Here is a 20,311-nt window from a genome sequence, read left to right on the forward strand (position 1 = left end):
AAAACTTATAGAGCCTATGCAGTGTGGGTGTCCTGGGTTCTTCTGGATTTGCCCCAAGTTCAGGTTTCTGGCTGGTTTCAGCATTCTTTGATTTGTCATCTTTAGGGAAATACAACAAGATTTGCCTCCTAGTCATGTAGACTACTGTCAGCCAAGATGAATGGACATCAGTTAATGGCAGATGGACCAAAGAGGTATAAAACTACTCTCTTCCCTCCCATCTCTAGTCTGTTCCTCCATATTTGCTACTGCCTTGTTTATCACTGGCTTCTGGCTCTGTTTATTTCATTGCTCCTGATGTGATGAGGGAAAATGTTTTGCTGACAAAAGAAAGTCTTTCTAGGAACATGAAAACAGCAGCTCCCTGTGTCTCCCTACTGCAGTGTCCTTCCTCTGAGACCCAGCTCCTGTAGCCATGGAAGGGAAGAATGAAGAAATCATGTGGTGAACAGTTTGTCAGATCCCTTTTCTGCTACAGTCTGCTTTGGCATTACTGTCACCTTATAGCTGAGAACTTCTTATATAAGCAGTATGAATTATATTGAAGTCATTAAATATCCTCCCTCTCTGTTTACAGAGAGTAAACAGCAATTTTCAGCCTTCTTTTGCTGCCACATGGTCTACAAACTCTTAATCTTGTTCATACTGTAGTATCTGGTTAAGCTGCAAATGATCTATTTTTACTCCAAGTACTTGCTGATGGAAAACTGAGGCATCGTGTGGAACTGTGACAGTGTGAGTGTGCTTTGAGTGGAGAGGCTTTGCTGACAGAGGGGGGACTTTCCAGGGGGCATGGGGCTGGAATGATTCCATAGCATTTTTCCCCATGCTGACAGTAACTCTGAGAGCTGCCAAGTGTTGCAAGTCCTTTGGCCAAGTGCAGGAGTAAGTGGTGACACTGAAGGCATCAGCCTGTGCAGTCAAAGCCAAACTGCAGGGTGCAGAGGCTTAGAGAGGGTGGCTTTGTGCATGGAGAAGTGAAATATCTTAAAGGGTTTGGAGGGAGCACTGGAACTGGTGTGTATTGTGCAGGGCAGCAGTATGGCCAGGAAGAGCACCATAGATTGAAGGGGCCTTTTTCTCCTCTGATGAAAAGTAGTTTTGGTCAGTTTTTCATAATTACACCTTCAGTTGCCTTGTGCCCCAGGGCCCTTTCTGGCGGATGTAGCTGAACTTTATTTAGCCAGTACACGTGGTAACCTAAATAATACTCATTTTCCTATTGCCTTCAGACTTGCTGAGCTGGACATAGGCTGCATTTGATGAGGGCACAGATCCTATTTGATGACTTTTTTGTTTGTTTGTTTTGCAAATATCTATTGAGAGGTATCCATTAATTAAAATTCAGGAAAGACACTGGCAGGGGTTCTTTGGAGCATTCACATATAGCTGCTGCCAGCGAAAATTGTGTTGGACTAGCAGGCTGTGGGATGTATCAGTGCTGGGGATGTGTGGCCTGGGAGGTGGGCAGATGCACAGCCTGAGCAGTGATCTGCTCTCCCCAGGGACCTTTTATACCTTCAGGCAGAGCTGAGGTAGCAAAAGTAGAGCAGTGCAGAGATGGTAACAAGCAGCATGTCTGTCTGGGGGTGGTGTTGGTTGGAACAGGCAGTATTTTGAGCTGCCCAGATGGATGCTTTTTCTGGGTTCAATAATTACATAACCATGGGATGTGTCCTGGGACTGTGCAGGGGAGGTTTTTAATTATTCAGATCAAGTTTGCCCAGATCCTCTGAAGTAGAGGGGAAAAAAATAGAGGACTTGTTTTGATTATTTTTAAATTGCTTTGGAAACACACGGCACAGAAGGCGTGTGCTGTGCTAAAATGGGGACAAACACCCTTACTGCTCAGTCAGTACAGCAATGAGGAGTGTTAAATGCCTGTATGAAGTGTGTGACTTCCCAGCTGCAGCTGGGGAAAGGTTTCACATCCTGGGAGGAACTAATGACAGGACCTTTGCCTTGCAGATCATCAGAAGATGTGTTACTCTGCACTGGTGCTGGCCATGATGTTCTCCATGGGGGAGCCCCTGCCATATCACCACTATGGTAAGAGAGGTTGTGCTCATAGCAGAGCTGCTGATGGGATGTCTGGGCCATGCTGGCAGACACAGGAAAGGGACTTCTCCTGATGGCCAAGGCCAGGGACAGCTCAGTGGAAGGCCCAGCAAGAGTAGGCTCTGTTCTTTATCAGTAGAGCCTGGCAGCTGAAGCATAGGGCTGAGGTGCCAGATTTCCAAAGAGCAACACAAGTCTGGGTTAGAGCAGTGGAAGACTGAATGCCACACTGCAGGCAACATGGATTTGCCCATCCCTGTGACTAAGTGGCATTTTGTTTTACCTCTGGCCTGTGTGAAAGCACACATCTCTTACTTGCTTTGGAGACTGTCTGCTGATGAGGCTGAGATCCCGGATCCCTACACAAACACCCACTAAGGCTGTCAGCTGCATAATGTGGCCTCTTTCTGGTCTCTCTTCTAGCAGGATAGTGCAGCTCTCTGTAGTTCAGGCTCTTAGGGAAAGTGGAGATGATTAAGGGTATTGTGGTCAATTACAAAGTGCAAATATTCTCCCTGTTTTATGCTCTGTCCTTTCATTTCAGCCAGAAAGCCCTGCCCACTTCTTCCCACAGCTATTTCGTATTTGGGAAATTTTGGGCTTAATTTTCCTAGAAATGCAGTAGAGATTTTTATAAATATCTTGTCAGCAGCTTTACCTTAACCCTGGGTAAACCTGTGCAAGATTAAAAGTGGTGCAGTAGAGACTGGAATGAGCCTCTACACCTCCTGTTTATCTCTCCTTGTGTAACCCTGGCAGTTATTTCCTGCAGGTGGACTTATTTGCATGAGCTCCTGAGCTTTCCTAATAGCTGAATTGAAAACTGGGTTATTACTAACGATCTAGGTTATTAGGGGTTTTTTAGAAGAGATTAACTGAACCAGTGGTCAAGAATGCCAGTCTCTTCCTACTTGAAGCCTTCATTGGTGGCATTGGTTCTGCAACAGCTAGAGCAGGATTTGGTGGTTTGTTTGCTCAAAAACAAATAATTGCCATTTGGGGTAGCAAATTTCAGCAACTCCCTGCACTGTGTCTCACACAAAGATGCTTCAGTGGTCGGTCTAGTCCACTTGAAGAGCCCTTCATTCCCCAGAGGCTGACACTAATGGTTTTTAAGCATAAAAGTGGCTTGGATGGTCCCTTGTTGCTTGGTTTATTTTCACTGTGCTGTAAACTCCCCTTTCTCCTCGTGCAGAACATCTCAACTCTCAGTTTGTGCAGTTCCTGCTGGATGTGATTGAGGACGGGCTGCCCTCGGACACCACTGACCAGCTGCCTGACTTGTTTGTCAACGTCCTTCTGGCCTTCAATCTCCACATTCCAGGTTGAACTGCTGCTGCTCCTGCTGTGGCAGGATTTCAGTGTTCTGGAGTGAGAGTGTGAAAAATGGGGAGGGAGAATCTTACTGGGTCTTGATGGTGCTGTAACCACCAACCAGCTCTCCTAGTCTCTGGCACTGTGCTTAAATGTAGTGCAAAACCCTAGAGGAAAAAATGGTCTGAGAGCCCCTGCCCAGCAGCTCTGGACAGCTCAGTGGATTTGTCACTGGGCTTCCACAGTGCCCAGTCAAAAGAGTTGTTGGGGTGTACTTGCAGAGCATGAGTGGGGTTAATTTATAGGTATGGGTGACCTGGGAGAGAAGATGCTTCAGTGGGCATTTCTCGATACCAACTCAGAACAAAACTTCCTCTGCCTTCTGCAGGTCTTGGCAAAGCTTCTGCTGCCCTGTCCACACTGTCTGAAGCTCATTCAGTGCCAAGCTGTTGAGGCCAGGCCCTTCAGCATTGGCCTGAGATGCGCTGTCCCCTCTTTGCCCTTGTTCTCTCTCCTCCCTGCCCTGCTGAGCTCCATGAGGACAGACAGCAGATCATGTCCTTAGGGAAGAGCATCTTCCTTCTCTCTGCCTGCACGTTTTGAAGCCTGTTGGAAGATTGGGTTAAGGAATGGCCTCTCTTAGCAGGACCTGGAACTACATTCCAGTCTCCTGTTGCTCCACTTGTCTTTAGTTAATTACTTACCCTTAATCTACTTCATGACATCTTTGATTTTTTGGAGAGAGGGCAGGATAAAGCAGCAACAATATGTCCAGTAATTCACCTGTTATTTTGGGTTGTGCGTCATTAAAATCTTTCTAATTTCCTGTGAAAGTTGAGTGCACAGAAACTGATTAAGTATATCTCTGCTACTTTCATTCATTACCCCTTCCCACACTTACCCATATCCTTGCTGGCTACTGTAATTAGGCAGTAATGCATGACAGACAGTGTGTTTCTGGGGATTATTGCCCACCTGGGGCATAGCTGAGAGCAGTGACTTGTTCTCTGATGCTAAGAACATGTTAAATGATGTTCACATTGCTTGTTGGTGGATTGAATTTTTTATCCCTATGTCTTCAAGATTCATCTATCATGCAGTTCAGTCGTACAGCATTAGTTCAAAAACTCTCCTAAATGCATATTATATTGATGGCCTTCAGGATCCTGAAACACTTTGCAGCCTGTGAAATATTACAGGCCACAGAAATAGCCACACTGAGCTGTTTATGTGATTGAGTGTGCACACTCACAGACACACACACACAACAAAAAAAAAGCTCTGCTAGGGTAAATGTATTTTACAGCAAATCACTCCCAGACCAGGCAAGGGGACAGTTCCTAGAAGTCTTCAGCCTGTGCCCCTGCGTAGCACAGTGCTGAGTGCTGGGAAGAACTTTTCTCTTCTGGGATGATCCTGGGGCCCTTCTTAAGAGAACTCATAAGACTCTAAATTCCAGAAGGGTACTGCTGGTAGGAAGGAAGAGGGTACCAAAGAATGGAGCCCTTGGCTGCAGAGGGTTGTGAGCAGAGGTAATGATTGACAACATAAAGCCTTTGCAAGGTATTTTCCCAGTGTTTGGCTGGCAAGGTGGGAACCCACACATGAATCAGATATATGGAGAAAGCACGAAGTTGCAAGTGTTTCATGTGCTGTTTCCACATTTATTTCACCTTCTCTCTCCCTGCCCACCCACTCTGTGGCCTGAAACTTTTTGTAGCCCTGATAGACTGTGGTTCCCCAAAGCACCCCAGAGTATTGATGTTAATTAGAGGCCACCCATTGTGTGTTTTTATCACCATGGTCTTCAGGAGAAAAGGGAGATGCTGAACAGGTTTCTTCTTTAGTTCCAGAACACAGTGTGATCATGACTACAATAAGCAAGCACTCCAACGTGAAGACTTTCACAGAGAAGCTGCTGCTGCTGCTGAACAGAGGAGGTGAGTGTGTGTGTATGGGGCAGGGGGTGCACAAAGATCCCTGGGGAGACATGGCCATGCTCTTACAGGGTAGGATGTCAGGGGTGCAGGTGGCTGAGGAGCTGTCAGCTCAGGCTGTGCTGTGCTGCTGCCTGGTGAGTTTGTGAGGGTGACAGTCTGCATTGCTGAGGATGGAGCTGCACAAGGATTAAGGTAATGGCTAATGGCATCTAGGGACAGAGGAGGGGCTGCAGTTTCCATACTTCTGGGTCAGATCAGCTCCATCTCAGAGCATGGACCAGCTGCCATGGGCAAGCTCTTGTCTGGGAGGAAAGCTGGTCCTGGGCCACTTCTGTCCTTGGACAGGCAGAGGACTCAGTGTGCACTGGCATAGAAACCTCTGCCTGTGCTGGCAAACATCTGCCCTGGGGGACAGATGCAGAGGGAGCTTTTGTCTTCAGAAATGCTGCTTGGAGTGGAACTTTCCATTTCTGAATTGCCAGCAGAGGGTTAGCCTTGTGTCTGCTTGAGGCATGGAGTGAAATCCAGTGTACTTGTAGAGCTGTTGCAGAGCAGATTGCTGGAACGCTGGAGATCTCTGCAGGAAGAGTGGTGCCAGGTCTTTCAGCCTGTGCTGCAGGCCACTGTGTGCTTGCTAATACCTTCTGGAGCACAGGAGCTTTGCTGCCTGAGAGAAATCATTTTGTTGAGCTGCTGGAAATAACCCATCCTGTGATGCATGCAGCTCATCTTACTCTGGCTTTAGTTCTCTTTGGGGCTGCAAATCACTGTCTCCACACTATATCAGCTTGAGGGCAGCAGGCACCTCGGTGCTTTTCTGTCTGGCCTCCTCCCAAAGCCTTTGTTTAGCCCTTTCCCTGCCAGATTCCCTGCAGAGATCACCTTACAGTGAGGAGCTGGGAGAAGAAAGAGGGGGGCCACAACCTAATGAAGATGCTTCTGTTTTGCCCGCCTTCCTGACAACTGCTGGAGGAGCTGCCGTGGCCCAGAGTCCCTCTTGCAGTCTGCCAGGGATGTGTTTTGCAAGAGAACAGGATGTGGTGGCTCATTTCAACTTGGAAGTGTTTCTTTTCTTGCTTCTGGAACAGTACTAGCCTGGTCTCTGGTGAAAGCTTATTTTTTGTACAGGCTCTGGTGGGCTTTGCAGAGGGGTTATTGGACCCCTCTTAATAAACCAGGGAGAAAATGAGTGGTGGCTGTTGAGCAAGAACAGGAGATACTGAGAAAGCAGTGTACTAATGTGCTCTCACCTGGGATGGTCAGTGAAACATAAACAGTGATTAATGCTCATCATTATGAGTTTGCTCTCATCTTGGTAGCCTGCAGAGCTGCTGTGCTGATTACACATCTTTGAGCACCAAAGCTCTCCATGGGCAGGGAGTGGCTGGCTGAGGGCAGGGCAGCCTCCTCTCTGAAGGGTCTAGTGAGGGGAAGTGCACTGAGGATGGAGCAGAGGGGCAGTGGGGAGTGTGTGGCTCAGCACAGCCTCTCTGCCTCCCCCAGATGATCCAGTTTGCATCTTCAAGCATCAGCCTCAGCCACCACACTCAGTGCTGAAGTTTCTGCAGGACATCTTTGCCAGCAAGGATACAGCCAGCATCTTCTATCACACAGACATGATGGTCCTGATCGACATCCTGGTGCGGCAGATTGCGGATCTCTCCCCTGGAGACAAGGTGCTCACAGCAACTCACAGGAACTGGGGAAGGGAGCACAGTCCCAGAGCAATGGTGTTTGTCCTGGCCCCGCATGGGGCCTGCTGGTGCGGGCCGGAGTGGAGTTCTGGGGTGGGCACAACATTTCTGGGTGTTTAAATCAGCCTTGGGAGCTAAGGAGGAAGGGAGGATTTATCCTGCCCAGCACACCAGCATAGCTGAAGAAAGACCTACCAGGCTTCTGGTGGTCTGCACACTTCTGACCAGGGACCTTTGGGAAGAGAGACCCTCTGTGAGTAGTAGTAGGAGGAATCTCTTTTGTTTGCTGTTGCAGAGGCGGAGGATTTGCACGTATTCAAGGGCAGGGGAGGAGCAGCACTCTTGCTGTGGGAAATGCAGTTTTCCATAGTTACTAATGATACTTAAGGAAAAGCAGGTGCCTCTGGAGTTGTGCTCTGGTTGATGGTGCAGCAGCAAACAGCTGTTCCTGTGCTCAGGCTGTCATGGAGGCTGGCAGGCTTGTTTATCTCACTTCAAATCTTTCACTGTGCTCTGTGTTTTGTCTCCCTCCCGCTTGGCAGCTGAGGATGGAGTATCTGTCCCTGATGCATGCCATCATCCGCTCCACGCCCTATCTGCAGCACCAGCACCGCCTCACTGACCTGCAGGGCATCCTGCAGCGCATCCTGGGTGAGGAGGAGGAGGACCAGCAGTGCCAGATGGAGAAACTGATCATCTTGGAGATTTATAAGGAGTTCCCAGAAATCTCTTCTGGTACCAGCTAATGCTCCTCAGCTTGGACTGGAGTTCGAACCACTTGGATGGACTATGTCTTTTGTTGACACTTTCTCCCCATTCCCTCCCAGTACAGCTCATACCTTACATCCCTCTGTGTGAGGCCTAAGGTTGGGACAGTGTTCACCGGCCCTGTGGAAGCGCCAGTGGCAGAGAGGGTGAGGGGTGTCCCCGGGGCCTGGTGCCCGGGACAGGGTGGGTGCTGGCACGTGGTTTGCCTGCAAGACTCAGCAGGAGCTGTTTGGGCAGCTGGTGTTGGTGGGAAGGGCAGAGAGCTTGTGGGGGCTTAGCAGCCAGCATGGGGGGATGTTTAGCTGCACTGGTGTCCCGAGGTCCTGAAGAGAAAGGCCTTTGCCTTAGAGTATCACTTCTTTTCCATGTGCGTCTCTCTCCCCGCAGTGACCAAGTGGAGTCTGCTGGTGCTTGGAAGAAGCTTTTGTAACATCTGTTTTGTTTCCTGCTGCTAGTGCCAATGTGCTGCAGCCCTGCCAAGGGAAAGTAGCTGCTCGCTGTCTAACGCCTCGTCTAGTGAGCCTTTTGCTCCCTCCTAGCCTTCAGCTTTACCTCTGGGCAGCAGCCCACCTCGGGTCGTGGAGGTCTTACCCCAGCAGCTGCTTTTCAATCTGCTTTCTATAGTGATGTTTAAATCTGAATTTCTTGCACACTGTGGCAGCCTAGAAGTAAGAGCCACGTGGATGACACTGCCCTTAGGAAGCCCTTGGCTGGACACAGCACAAAGATGTGTCCTGCCAAGTGAAGCTGCCCCTTGCCACCTCTGTTGCAGCACTGTCTGGAGCAGAGGGGCTGCCCTTGGGCAGGCGCGCTCTGGTCGTGCAGCGCGTGCATTTCTTGCCTTGAGCTTCGTAGTAGCTCTGCCTTGCTGCCCTCCCTGTCCCCTGGCAGCCCTCAGAGGCAGCGTGAGCCTGGTGTCCAGTAGCTGTTTGTGACTATGCTAATTGTGGGGAACCCTTATTTTTATTTCCTCTAGGTTTCTAGCAAACAGGATTAACCTGCTTCCCTGGTCCAGATAGTCACACACACTAACGTGGGTCTCTTAGATATTTGTGTGCACAGTGTGGTCACTCCCTGTCTCCAGGTCTTCTTTTGCAGTAGCCAGTGTAGGAGCTGTGAAACTGGAAATACTGAGCACTGTATTTACTTTAATTATTTTTTTTTCTTAGCTTGAGGGGATGACACAAGCTCTGCAGGCCTGGACTGGCCATTAGGGCAGTGATGCTTTGAGAAGAGATGGTGTTGGCCTGGCAGCCAAGGGGGGCAAGGAAGTCAGCCTGGGAATGCCCAAGCTTAATAACCACCCTAGTAGAGAAACCTATTTTTTCCCTGTAAAAATGTATGAATGTCAAAAGGGATCCTGTATTTTCTTAAACACTAAGTGTAACCTGCAGAAGAATAAAAATGTCTTAAACTGGATTTCTGTGAGTGTAGCCCTGCCTGCCCAGTCCTGTCTTGGGGGCATAAAAGCATCAGGAGTGGTTGGGTGCCTGCTGCCCACAGAGGCAGAGCAGTGGGTGCTGATCTCCAAATGGGGGTAATGCAGTCGTTTTCCCTTATTCAGCTTCTTGCCTTGTTTTTTGCTACCATGTTGCCAGCTGACAAGGAAAGGTGGAGGGCAGCAGCCCTTTCTAGGGGCACAGCCATCATTCCTGGGGCCTGCCCAGCATCGCTGCTCCACATGAAGGGTTTGGCAGAGCTGGACTCACAGTTCACTTTCCACAAGGTACGTCCAGCCTCAGCTGGCTCCCAGCAGAGCTGCCCCAGCAGCCAGCCCAGGCAAGGAAAGGTTTAATGGTCTGTACCGAGTGTAATGAATCGTGCTTTGGCTGTGGATGTGTGCTCCCAAAGCTCAGCCCGTGCCTGCAGCTCTGGGGTGCTGGGATGGCAGGGGTTCTGCAGGGCAGCACAGCAGGCACGGGGCAGAGCACTACGCTGGCAGCAGGAGGCTGGTGTCTGCTCCTGGCTCTGTGCCAAGGGAGGCAGCCAGGCCATGGGCACAGCCCTGCCAGGCCAGGGGTGTAAGTGCCAGGTGCAAGCTGTGCCACTCCAGACATAGGGATGGCATCAAACTCAGCTACCTGCAGAATGAGGGCCAGCACTGTCCCAGCTCCTGCCTCTTTGGCCTGTGTCTCCAAAGTCCCCAGGTATGTGGCCTCAAAGTGTGCAGTTTGCACACCTGGGTCAGTTGTGACACATAAGGGCTGCCAGTGTTCACTGGTGTGTCCCCCAAGGTGGCTCTCCTGTGCCCCATTGCTCTGTGCAGCACATGGTTACGTGTGCCTCTGTGCCAACCTCAGCTTGCTTCCCAGTGCTGCTGGGGCTTGTTGTTGGCCATGACGTGCTGCTGTGGTGAGATGTTTATCTGGCACTTCCCTCAGTGACACAGCACAGGCTTTGCTGTGCCAGGCAAACCCAGCAGTGGCAGGACCTGTGGCTCTGTGTGCCAGGAGCCCAGACTGCAGAGCTGCTGGCTCCCCAAGCCATTGCTGTCCATGGGGCTGCTCACCCTGTCCCAGCTGCACAGTAGCATAACACTCTCTGCCCCAGCACCCTGCTGCCACCGCAGCCAAGGGCTGGAAGAGCTGGGGGCAGCTGGCTGGCAGTTCCAGCCTGAGAGATGCACCTGCTGCACAGGAGAGCCCTTCACCCATCACAGGGAATCAAACTGCAGCATGTGAACTCACTGTCCCCAGCCTGCTCAGCAGATCCTGCTCTCCATGTAGGTGAGACACTCAAGATTGTTGGCTGTAATAATGCACAATTAGAGCAGTGTCTCCTTGTGTTGGTGTTTTTATTGTGGTGCAACACTGAGGGGTGTTGGTGGCTGGCACGGGGGGAGTGACACGTTGCCTGTGACCTGCGCTTCTGCTTTATTGTCTGGAATGATTCAATTACAACTATTTTGTGGCAGTAATACCCTGATAATTTTCTCCTCCTCCCCTGAGCTGTCAGCTGGGTAATTAGAACAAATAAACTTGAAAGCCTTCATTACTTTTAAGAAGTATTGCCTCTCTCCTGATTTGGTTTCCTGATGGCACATCCCCACTTTGAGGAGGTGTGATGTATGATCAGCCAGCATGGTCCTGTTGCACGTGAGTGATGAGCTGCTCTGTGTTAAATGAGGTTTCTTGGGTGAGCTGTGTGCAGGGCCAGGGCTGCTCTGGCACTATCCTAACAGCACTGAGAGGGCTGAAGTGGATAATTAAGGGTCTGTAGGGGAGAATGTAAATCCCCCGAGAGCACAGTATGCCCATGGCTGGTATGGCCACAGCCCTGTCAGTGCTGGTGCTGGAACACCCACGCCAGAGGTGTTACGTGGTGGTTGAGGAATTCATCACAGCAGATTACCCATCCTGTGCAGTTCATAAATTAACGTGTTGGTTTCTGCAGGGGTTAGACATCCACATTCACTGGGTGTCAGCCCTGAGCATTGTGTAAGCACCAGGGGAACTTCTCTGTGGCACATGCTGAGCTGCACTGCCCACCACTTTAGGGTCTGCCTGGTATTTCCTGTCATGGTCCTACAACACAGGGTCAGCACAAGCAACTGGGCAAGGACAAGCCCTGCCTGCTCTGCCCAGCCTGTGGCTTCCCCAGTGCTGGCTAGGCCTTGGCTTCTGCAGGTGGTGGGAGGGCCCCTTTGGAGCTAGGATGTGCATGGAGGCACAGTGTGTCCCATGTATGCCCTGCCCTTCCCTGCCCCATCCTAAACTCCCCCCATCTCCCAGATTTGCTCTATTTTCCTCCCTGACACAGTTCTTTCTTCCCTAGCATTTGCCCCAGTGTGCTCTCTCCTTCAGCAGGACATGGCTGAGGATGTCCCTCTACCATGGCACGCGAAACACTAATGAGGACTTAAAACCTGTTATGAGCTCCAGTGGATTAGGATGAGATATTAGTTGATTGAATCAAACCAACAGCTAAATTACAAGGACGATGCATTAATGAATCACCGTAATGCAAGGGCCTCAAACTGAATTTTCTTTGGAAAAATATAAGGTTGGTTGTTGGGGTTTTTTTAATATTGGGGATGCAGGAAGCAAAATCTGCAACTTTCCCTCTGGTGCTGGTACCACACCTTGTGGGTGCTGGCAGCTGGGGTCCGTGTCAGGGAAGCAGAGTGGGAGAGCTGAATTTGTGCCACGCACTTGGGTGCCCGTGGGTGGGGAGCTGGGTGGCAGGGGCTGGGCTGGGACACCACTTGCAGCGCCTGGAGGAGCGGGACACAGGGAAGCCTGTCCTCATTCACACCGTAAAGCCCATCCTTGCAGAGATCCCCAACGTGGCGCTGCCTGATGGCCATGGGGGAGTGGAAGCGGGCCCTGGGGCTGCCAAGGCACGGCAGTGCCTCCTGCCCAACCGCTGGCACTCTGCTGCCTCGCCCTTTGTGCCGGTGGCAGCGCAGCCGTGCCCGCGGGCTCTGCTCGGGCACGGGGCACAGCCTGGCCCTGGGGACGCTGGCGGTGGCACGGGCACCGTTCTGGCCCCGGGTGCACCGGCAGAGCCGCAGGGTCTGTGGGCTCAGCAGGTGCGTGCTGTGTGCCCGGTGTCCGCGGGCGCTGCAGCTTTGGCAGGGATGCTCCGGGAGCCGCTCACCCGGGGCCGGCCGGTGCAGCCCCCCGCAGAGACCGGGCCGGCAGCGCTGCCCCCGCGGGTTTGCTCGCGGGCGGCCCCCGCCGCTCCAGGGCCGGCAGCGGCCGCCCCGCGGTGCCCGGCCCGGGAGGAGCGCGTTCCGCCCGGAGCGCTCAGCACGGAGCACCCGGCACGGCCCGCCCGGCCCGGCCGCCCGCGCTCAAGATGGCGGCGCAGGGCGGGCGGGGGGCGCGGCGGGGCGGGGCGGCGGGAGCCATGTTGGGGCTGCGGGAGGAGCCGCCACCACCCCCGGCAGCAGCGGCGGCGGCGGCGGGGCAGGGGGCGGCCATCGCCGGCGCGAGCGGGGGCGGCGCCGAGCCCATCGCCGTGCGCCCGGGCCGGGCGGCGGCCGCCGAGGCACCATGGCAGCGGCGGAGGAGCCGGTGGCCGCCCCGAGCCGCTCCTGCTGCCGCCGCCGCCGGGACCCGCCGCCGCCGCCGCTACTGCTGGTGCTGCTACCGCTCCTGCTGCTCCCTTTGTTCCCCTCCGGGCTGGGGGCCACCGCGCCGCCGCCGCCGGCAGGCTGGGGGCCGGCAGCCCGCTGGGGCTGTCCCGCCGCCGTGCCGTGCCGGGCGCCGGCCGTGCCCCCGGGCTGCCCCCGGCGCCGCGCCGCCGGTCCCCGCCGCGCTGCGCGCCCGCGCCGCCCAGCCGCGCCCGCTGCCCTCGGTCCCGGCGCCCGCCCCGGGGCGGCGGGGCCGGCGCGCAGCACCGAACCGCCACCCGCTGTTCCCCCAGTACAACTACCAGGCGGAGGTGGCGGAGAACCAGCCGGCGGGGACGGCGGTGGTGGCGGTGACGGCCCAGGACCCCGACGGGGGCGAGGCGGGGCGGCTGGTGTACTCCATGGACGCGCTGATGAACAGCCGCTCGCGGGATCTGTTCAGCATCGACCCGCGGGCCGGGCTCATCTCCACCACCCAGGCCCTGGACCGCGAGAGCATGGACCTGCACTACTTCCGAGTGACGGCCACTGACCACGGGGCACCGCGCCTCTCCGCCACCACCATGGTGGCCATCACTGTGGCTGACCGCAACGACCACGACCCCGTCTTTGAGCAGGGCGAGTACCGGGAGACTATCCGGGAGAACGTTGAGGAGGGATACCCCATCCTGCAGCTGCGGGCCACTGACGTCGACTCCCTGCCCAATGCCAACATCCGTTACCGCTTTGTCAATGAACGGGCTGCCCACGACATCTTTGAGATTGATCCCCGCTCCGGCCTCATCACCACCAGCGGGCCGGTGGACAGGGAGAAGATGGAGAAGTACTCGCTGGTGGTGGAAGCCAACGACCAGGGCAGAGAGCCGGGGCCCCGCTCCGCCACTGTCAAGGTCTACATCACAGTCCTTGATGAGAACGACAACATCCCTCAGTTCAGTGAGAAGCGCTACATTGTCCAAGTGAGGGAGGACATACGACCCCTCACCGAGATCCTGCGTGTCACCGCCACAGACCTGGACAAGGACAACAACGCGCTGGTGCACTACAACATCATCAGTGGGAACAGTCGGGGCCAGTTCTCCATTGACAGTGTCACTGGGGAAATACAGGTGGTGGCCCCCCTGGATTTTGAGGTGGAGCGGGAGTACGCCCTGAGGATCCGGGCTCAGGATGCGGGGCGTCCTCCTCTTTCTAATAACACTGGCATGGCAAGCATCCAGGTGGTGGACATCAATGACCATGCCCCCATTTTTGTCAGCACCCCTTTTCAAATCTCCGTCCTGGAGAATGCTCCCCTTGGCCACTCTGTCATCCACATCCAGGCCGTGGATGCAGACTACGGCGAGAACTCACGCCTGGAGTACAAACTGACAGGGGTGTCGGCTGACACACCCTTTGTGGTGAACAGTGCCACGGGGTGGATCACAGTCAGTGGGCCCTTGGACCGAGAATCAGTTGAGCACTATTTTTTTGGGGTAGAGGCTCATGACCACGGCTCTCCATCTTTATCCGCCTCGGCCAGCGTCACCATCACTGTCATGGATGTCAACGACAACCGCCCCGAGTTCACCCAGAAGGAATACTTCATCCGCCTGAACGAGGACGCCGCTGTGGGCACCAGCGTCCTCAGTGTCACGGCAGTGGACCGGGACGTGAACAGTGCCATCACATACCAGATCACAGGGGGCAACACACGGAACCGCTTCTCCATCAGCACGCAGGGAGGGCTGGGGCTCATCACTTTGTCTCTGCCACTGGACTACAAGCAGGAGAGGCGCTATGTGCTCACGGTGACGGCCTCTGACCGCACCCTGCGTGACAACTGCCACGTTCACATCAACATCACCGACGCCAACACGCACCGGCCTGTGTTCCAGAGTGCCCACTACTCCGTGAGCATCAATGAGGACCGGCCTGTGGGCAGCACCGTGGTGGTGATCAGTGCCACGGACGATGACGTGGGGGAGAATGCCCGCATCACCTACTACCTGGAAGACAACGTCCCTCAGTTTCGTATTGACCCAGACTCTGGGGCCATCACCCTCCAGGCAGAACTGGACTATGAGGACCAGGTCACGTATACGTTGGCTATCACTGCCAAGGACAATGGGATCCCCCAGAAGGCAGACACCACGTATGTTGAAATCATGGTGAATGACGTTAATGACAATGCCCCCAGTTTGTCAGCCCTCTTTACCAGGGTGTGATCTCTGAGGATGCACCTCCCTTCACCAGCGTGCTCCAGATCTCTGCCACCGACCGGGATGCCCACACCAACGGGCGAGTGCAGTACACCTTCCAGAACGGGGAAGATGGGGATGGAGACTTCACCATAGAGCCCACCTCGGGCATCATTCGCACCGTGCGCAGGCTGGACCGCGAGAGTGTTCCTGTCTACGAACTGACTGCCTACGCTGTGGACAGGGGCATCCCTCCTCAGCGAACTCCTGTCCACATCCAGGTCACCATTCAGGATGTGAATGACAACGCTCCTGTCTTTCCTGCTGAGGAGTTTGAGGTCCTGGTGAAGGAGAACAGTATCGTAGGCTCTGTGGTGGCCCAAATCACAGCTGTTGACCCGGATGAGGGACCCAATGCCCAGATCATGTACCAAATTGTGGAAGGCAACATCCCCGAGATATTCCAGATGGACATCTTTTCTGGGGAGCTCACAGCCTTGATAGACTTGGATTATGAGACAAAATCTGAATATGTGATTGTAGTGCAGGCCACCTCTGCCCCTCTGGTCAGCAGAGCTACAGTCCACATCAAACTCCTTGACCAGAATGACAACAGCCCTGTTCTGAAGAACTTCCAAATCCTGTTCAATAACTACGTGTCCAATAAATCCAACACCTTCCCCTCGGGGGTCATAGGGAAGGTCCCAGCGTATGACCCAGATGCATCTGACCACCTCTTCTACTCCTTTGAGCGGGGAAATGAGCTGCACTTGTTGATTGTAAATCAGTCGAGCGGGGAGCTGAGGCTGAGCCGCAAGCTGGACAACAACCGTCCGCTTGTGGCCTCCATGCTGGTGACTGTCACAGGTAGGGAGTAAAAATCATTGAATCTTTGGTACAGTACCTTTGGGGGGCTCTGTGAGATCCCTCTGGGGCAGCCCATTGTGCATTGGGGATGGGGACTGGTAGCAAGGTTTGGACTGGGGGTCCATTCCAGACAGAGAGTTCTGCTGGAGTGGTGTGAGGGGTGGCATGGGAGGCAGGCTGCTGAGCAGTGCTTGTAAAGGGGCCAAGGCTGGAAATGGTCTGCAAGAACAAAGCATCGTTACTGAGCTGTGAGATCACTTCTGGCTGCTAGTGGGGCACCCTTGGAGGTGTTGTAGCCAGCCAGAGTGTGTTGTGTGCTGTGGGGTGCTGGCCCAGGAAAGAGGCAGTTCCCAGGATGGCCCAGGGGCTGGTGCACTGCTTTGCTCCCAAGCCCCGGTGGCCCTTCTCTCTGCCGGGACTGAGTGCTTCCCTGGCTCTGCACAGCAGGGAGGGATTGAGCTCAGTGCAGGCGGAGCCCTTTTAAACACCCATCTGCCAGCAACAAACAGTTCAGTCCGGACTCTGGCTGTGGCACCTGCCAGCACTTGCTTTGCAGGGTGGCTTATGAAGCCTAGTACCACCTTTCTGCAGCCAGCCTAGTGTTCAGGGTTCAGCTGTGACAAGCCTGAGTGCAGTGCCTGGAACTCTTGCATAGTATTTGTTGTTGGGGTATCCAAATGCAGATGCTAGCTGTAGCTAGGGGTGGCTTTGTGGGGTGTTGGGTGCCCTCTAGCCCAGCTGAGGACAGGACAAAGATGGACCATGGGCAAGCAGGGTTTGGACCTGGAGCTCCCAGAGCCTGAGCTTTGCCTTCACCGCTAGCCTTTCTTAGCATGATCTGAAATGGAGGCATCTGTCCATTGCTGAACCATGGAGGGGCTGCAGGAGGGAGGGCAAGAGCCCTCTCTGGAGGGGCCAAGCACTGGATTGCTAGGAGTGCCTCGGGAGCCGTGCTCTAAACTGTGATGCTCCCCTGACCATCAGCTACCAGCTGCCTTCCCTTTTAGCTCTCTCAGTCTGGCTTATTCTGTCAGAGGAGGATTTCTTTCAAAAGATGGAGCGAGGGCTTTAACAGGAGACCTGTCCAAGGCAATCCTGCATGAGCAGCAGCAGCCTGGCAGTGGGCTGGGGCTCTGTGGGGGTAATTGTAGCTGCAGGGCTGCCCGAGAGCGGCTGCAGCGCCTTGCTGGAGGTGGGGGTGGTTTTGACCTTTCCAGCTTCTGCCCCAGTGTGTTTATGCAAGCCCTGCCTCCTCACACACTTAACCCTGCACAAAGGCAGGAGACAATCACATCCTGAAGTCCTGAATGAGCCGCCTCGTGGCAAGGGGGCCCTTGCAATTAGAATGTCGTCATCTTCCAGCGGGAAGGGAGAATGGGAGAGGTGTGCTCAAGGAGGGGAGAAGATGGAAGGGGAAGAGCTGTTCTGACGAGGGAAGTGAGATGCTGGGAAATGAGCCTTTTGTTGGCTTTTATTTTGGCTGTGGGGGTGGAGGTCTAGTTTGGTTTTTCAGTCTTTGTTGTTGGAAGCCCCCCGCCCAGCTGGCAGCTCCGCGGCCCCGTGCTGTCGCTGTGTGCAGAGCAGGGTGGGTGTGCAGAGCTGGCAGCCAGGACAGTCAGCCCTGGCTGCATTGTCTGCCCCAGACACTGCCTGACAGAGCAGCTCCCTGCTACTGGGAGACAGCAGGAGCAGCTACGAGGGTGCCCCAAGGGTCAGCATCCTAGGAGGAAGTGGCTTCCCTGCCTTTATGGTGCATTTGAGGGAGGCTGGATCCCCCTAAAACACAGGGCAAGGGGCCATTTTGCCTGCCTGTGAGCTGTGTGTATTCTTAGCTCAGCCCCTTGTAGGAGGCAGAAGACTTGGGCCATCACAAGCCAGTGCCTTTCCAGCAGGGCTGAGAGCCTCAAAACTGACCTCAGCTTCTCACAGGACACTTCTGGCTGCTAAAATCTGCTCTTGGCTGCTGAGGATGCAGGACAGTGGGATGGAGGGGCTGTCCATGGCCAGCAGCACTCTGAAATCAGGGCAGTGTGTGAGACTGATATCGTGTTGACTTGAAACCATTTCAGACTGGTTTCTCTGGGCTTGGTGGCAAGTGTGGAGGCTCAGGTGCAGGAGAACGGCATTCATCTTCTGGGCTGGGTGATGGGAGCCTGATTTACTTTCAAGATCTCTTAACTGGTAAAATATTATCAGAATGTTGAGAGGTCTGCCAAAGCCCTTCAGCAGCAATGAGGAATGTTCACTGTACTGATACCCAGCTCTTTTCCTGGCTTCTCTGTCTGGAAGTGTTTTACTGTTCCTCACCTGCAAACATGGAAGTCACCCTGTCGGTCCCCAGAGCACCTTGCTGTCTCTGGGGTGGCCATTGCAGTCAGAATAGTGGTTTTTGCTCTCTTGGACACTGTTGCTGCCACTCAGCAGAAGAGGGCATGGATCTCTTCTTTAGCTTCGTTGCTTTTGAAGCTGGTAATTGTCAGTCTTGGAATTGCAAATGCAATGGCTCAGGGCTGTCCAGCACAAGAGTCAGAGCCCCTTGTCCCTTTTCCTTGCTCCACTCCTTGTAGCTGTGTTTCTAGGACTCCTGACTCTGCTGCATGAATATTCACCAGGCACCAGCTCTCCAGCCACAGGATTTAATCAGAAAGGCTGAGCATTCGTGATTAAAATGCCTCCCATGGGGGGTCAGTGCCTCCAGCCAGCTTTGGGCTTTCTTCTGGTAGCTTTATTTTTTTTTTCTTTCCCCATTTGCAGCAGGTCATTCTCTTAACCATCTGCTTCCCTGTGCTTGGAGGGGGGAGGCAGCCTTGGGTGTGCTGCTGAGGTGGGACAGTGTTAGAGGGGGGTTTACTGAGGAGGGCTATGGGGCCAGGCCTGGCTCCACATTGCTCTGGGGAACTGGGAAAGGGATGTTTGGCTGTCCTGCCTTGGGCTGGGTGATGCCAAAGGCATCAGGTACCCTCCAACTCACTTTCTCCCCCAGGCACAGGCTCCTTGCTCCTGTGAGGCATTCCTGGCCTCCAGCCTGCCTCAGGATGCCCTCAGCATCGTGTGAGCCAAGGCTTAATAGCAGCCATAAATCAGGCAGAAATCTGCTGGGCTCTGAGCAGCCCCTGGGGAGAGCAAGAGCTGTCCCCAGGCCTTGTGGCTGCTTCTGGGGAGCTGGGAGCTGGAGAGGAGAGGGCAGGGAGCCCATGCTGGCCTTGACCAGAGAGACAGCTGAGAGGAGGGGACAAAGAGACAGGGGAGGGAGATGGGACATGACCCAGCTGTGTGGAGAAGGGATCTGGGGTCCAAGTAATGGCATCCTGGGGTCCTGCCTCACCAGGTGGCTCCTCAGGGAGAGCTGCCAGGCTGGTGGTGCCGTGGGGAGCATCTTGTGCCAAGTGTGACTTGTGGCTTTCCTCACACTCCTGCCTCCCAGGGTCGGGGTGGTCTCAGTTCCCCGTGAGCCTCTTGCAGAGAGGATGTGCCTTGGGGAATGGAGGTGGTGATGCCAGTTCCTTGCCCTGAGCCCAGACAGATCTGGATACCCTGGCGTGTCCAACCAGATGCTGAATGGAGCTATTTGGTTGCTGCTGCTCATGCTGCTCTCTGTGCCAGAGCAGGCAGGGTGTCACACACACACAGAGGTGCTTTCTCACCTTGCTTCCATATGGGATGTTTGACTTCAGAGAGAAGCAGCCCCCCTTTCCTGCAGGAGATTAGCTCCGGGGTGCCTGCGCTGGCACTGGCTCCCCCAGCCTGGAGCCAGCCTTATCTCCAGAGCACCAGTCCCTGTGTGCAGGCTGCCGCTTGGGCAGGAATTTGCAGGGTCACTAGAAAGCTTTCACCTTCTGAAGAGCGGAGAGAGGTGAAAGAAAGAGAGATGTTTCAATTTGTAAATCCTCCTGCACTGCAAACTTCAAACAGGGCTGGGGGAAATCAAAAGGCTTTGCAGCACAGCAGCCAAGGGAAGAGAGGAGCAGTGAAGGCAGCTTTGTACATGAGGCTGGGAGCTGGGGCATGGATGAGGGATGAGCACACCTGATCCTGGTCAGGGATGGGGCTGGCTGGGGTGCCAGGAGTCCTGCTGCTCCTCCTTGCACTGGGTTGGAGCAGGTGAAGCACATAGGGGAGGTTACAGCAAGGCTTGGCATCCAGCATTAGCCATAGGGGTCACTGCTGAGATGTGCTGGTGTAACTGTTGTGTGGCTGGAGCCAGTTTTCCAAGGAAATGTGGGGGTTTGAGGCTCTCAGGTGAATGTGGGGTGGGAGGTGGGAACAACAGGTAGCAGCTGTGTGCTGCTAATGCCCATGGAGCACCAGCATTGGGGTGCTGGCAGTGGGCTGGAAGATGGATTGCTTCATTTCAAGAGCAGTGAGGTTCTTGATGAGCCCCATCCAACATTTCTGGAGCCACCAAGGTTGGCA

General features: G+C 54.3%; 2 protein-coding genes across 2 annotated transcripts in view; both read left to right on the forward strand.

The window, feature by feature from the left end:
* Nucleotides 1-9,193, forward strand: part of NCKIPSD (NCK interacting protein with SH3 domain) — a 48,467-nt gene extending 39,274 nt beyond the window's left edge. The window contains exons 9-13 of the mRNA XM_030956914.1: nucleotides 1,969-2,049; nucleotides 3,254-3,382; nucleotides 5,220-5,312; nucleotides 6,816-6,988; nucleotides 7,549-9,193. Of these exons, the coding sequence (XP_030812774.1) occupies nucleotides 1,969-2,049; nucleotides 3,254-3,382; nucleotides 5,220-5,312; nucleotides 6,816-6,988; nucleotides 7,549-7,752 (680 nt within the window). The 3' untranslated portion in view covers nucleotides 7,753-9,193. The remainder of the gene's footprint in view (nucleotides 1-1,968; nucleotides 2,050-3,253; nucleotides 3,383-5,219; nucleotides 5,313-6,815; nucleotides 6,989-7,548) is intronic.
* Nucleotides 9,194-13,065: 3,872 nt separating this feature from the next.
* Nucleotides 13,066-20,311, forward strand: part of CELSR3 (cadherin EGF LAG seven-pass G-type receptor 3) — a 30,913-nt gene continuing 23,667 nt past the window's right edge. Inside the window, 2 exon segments of the mRNA XM_030956609.1 lie at nucleotides 13,066-15,020; nucleotides 15,023-15,898. Of these exon segments, the coding sequence (XP_030812469.1) occupies nucleotides 13,253-15,020; nucleotides 15,023-15,898 (2,644 nt within the window). The 5' untranslated portion in view covers nucleotides 13,066-13,252.

Source organism: Camarhynchus parvulus, chromosome 12 (assembly GCF_901933205.1).
Source record: "Camarhynchus parvulus chromosome 12, STF_HiC, whole genome shotgun sequence".
Taxonomy (NCBI): domain Eukaryota; kingdom Metazoa; phylum Chordata; class Aves; order Passeriformes; family Thraupidae; genus Camarhynchus; species Camarhynchus parvulus.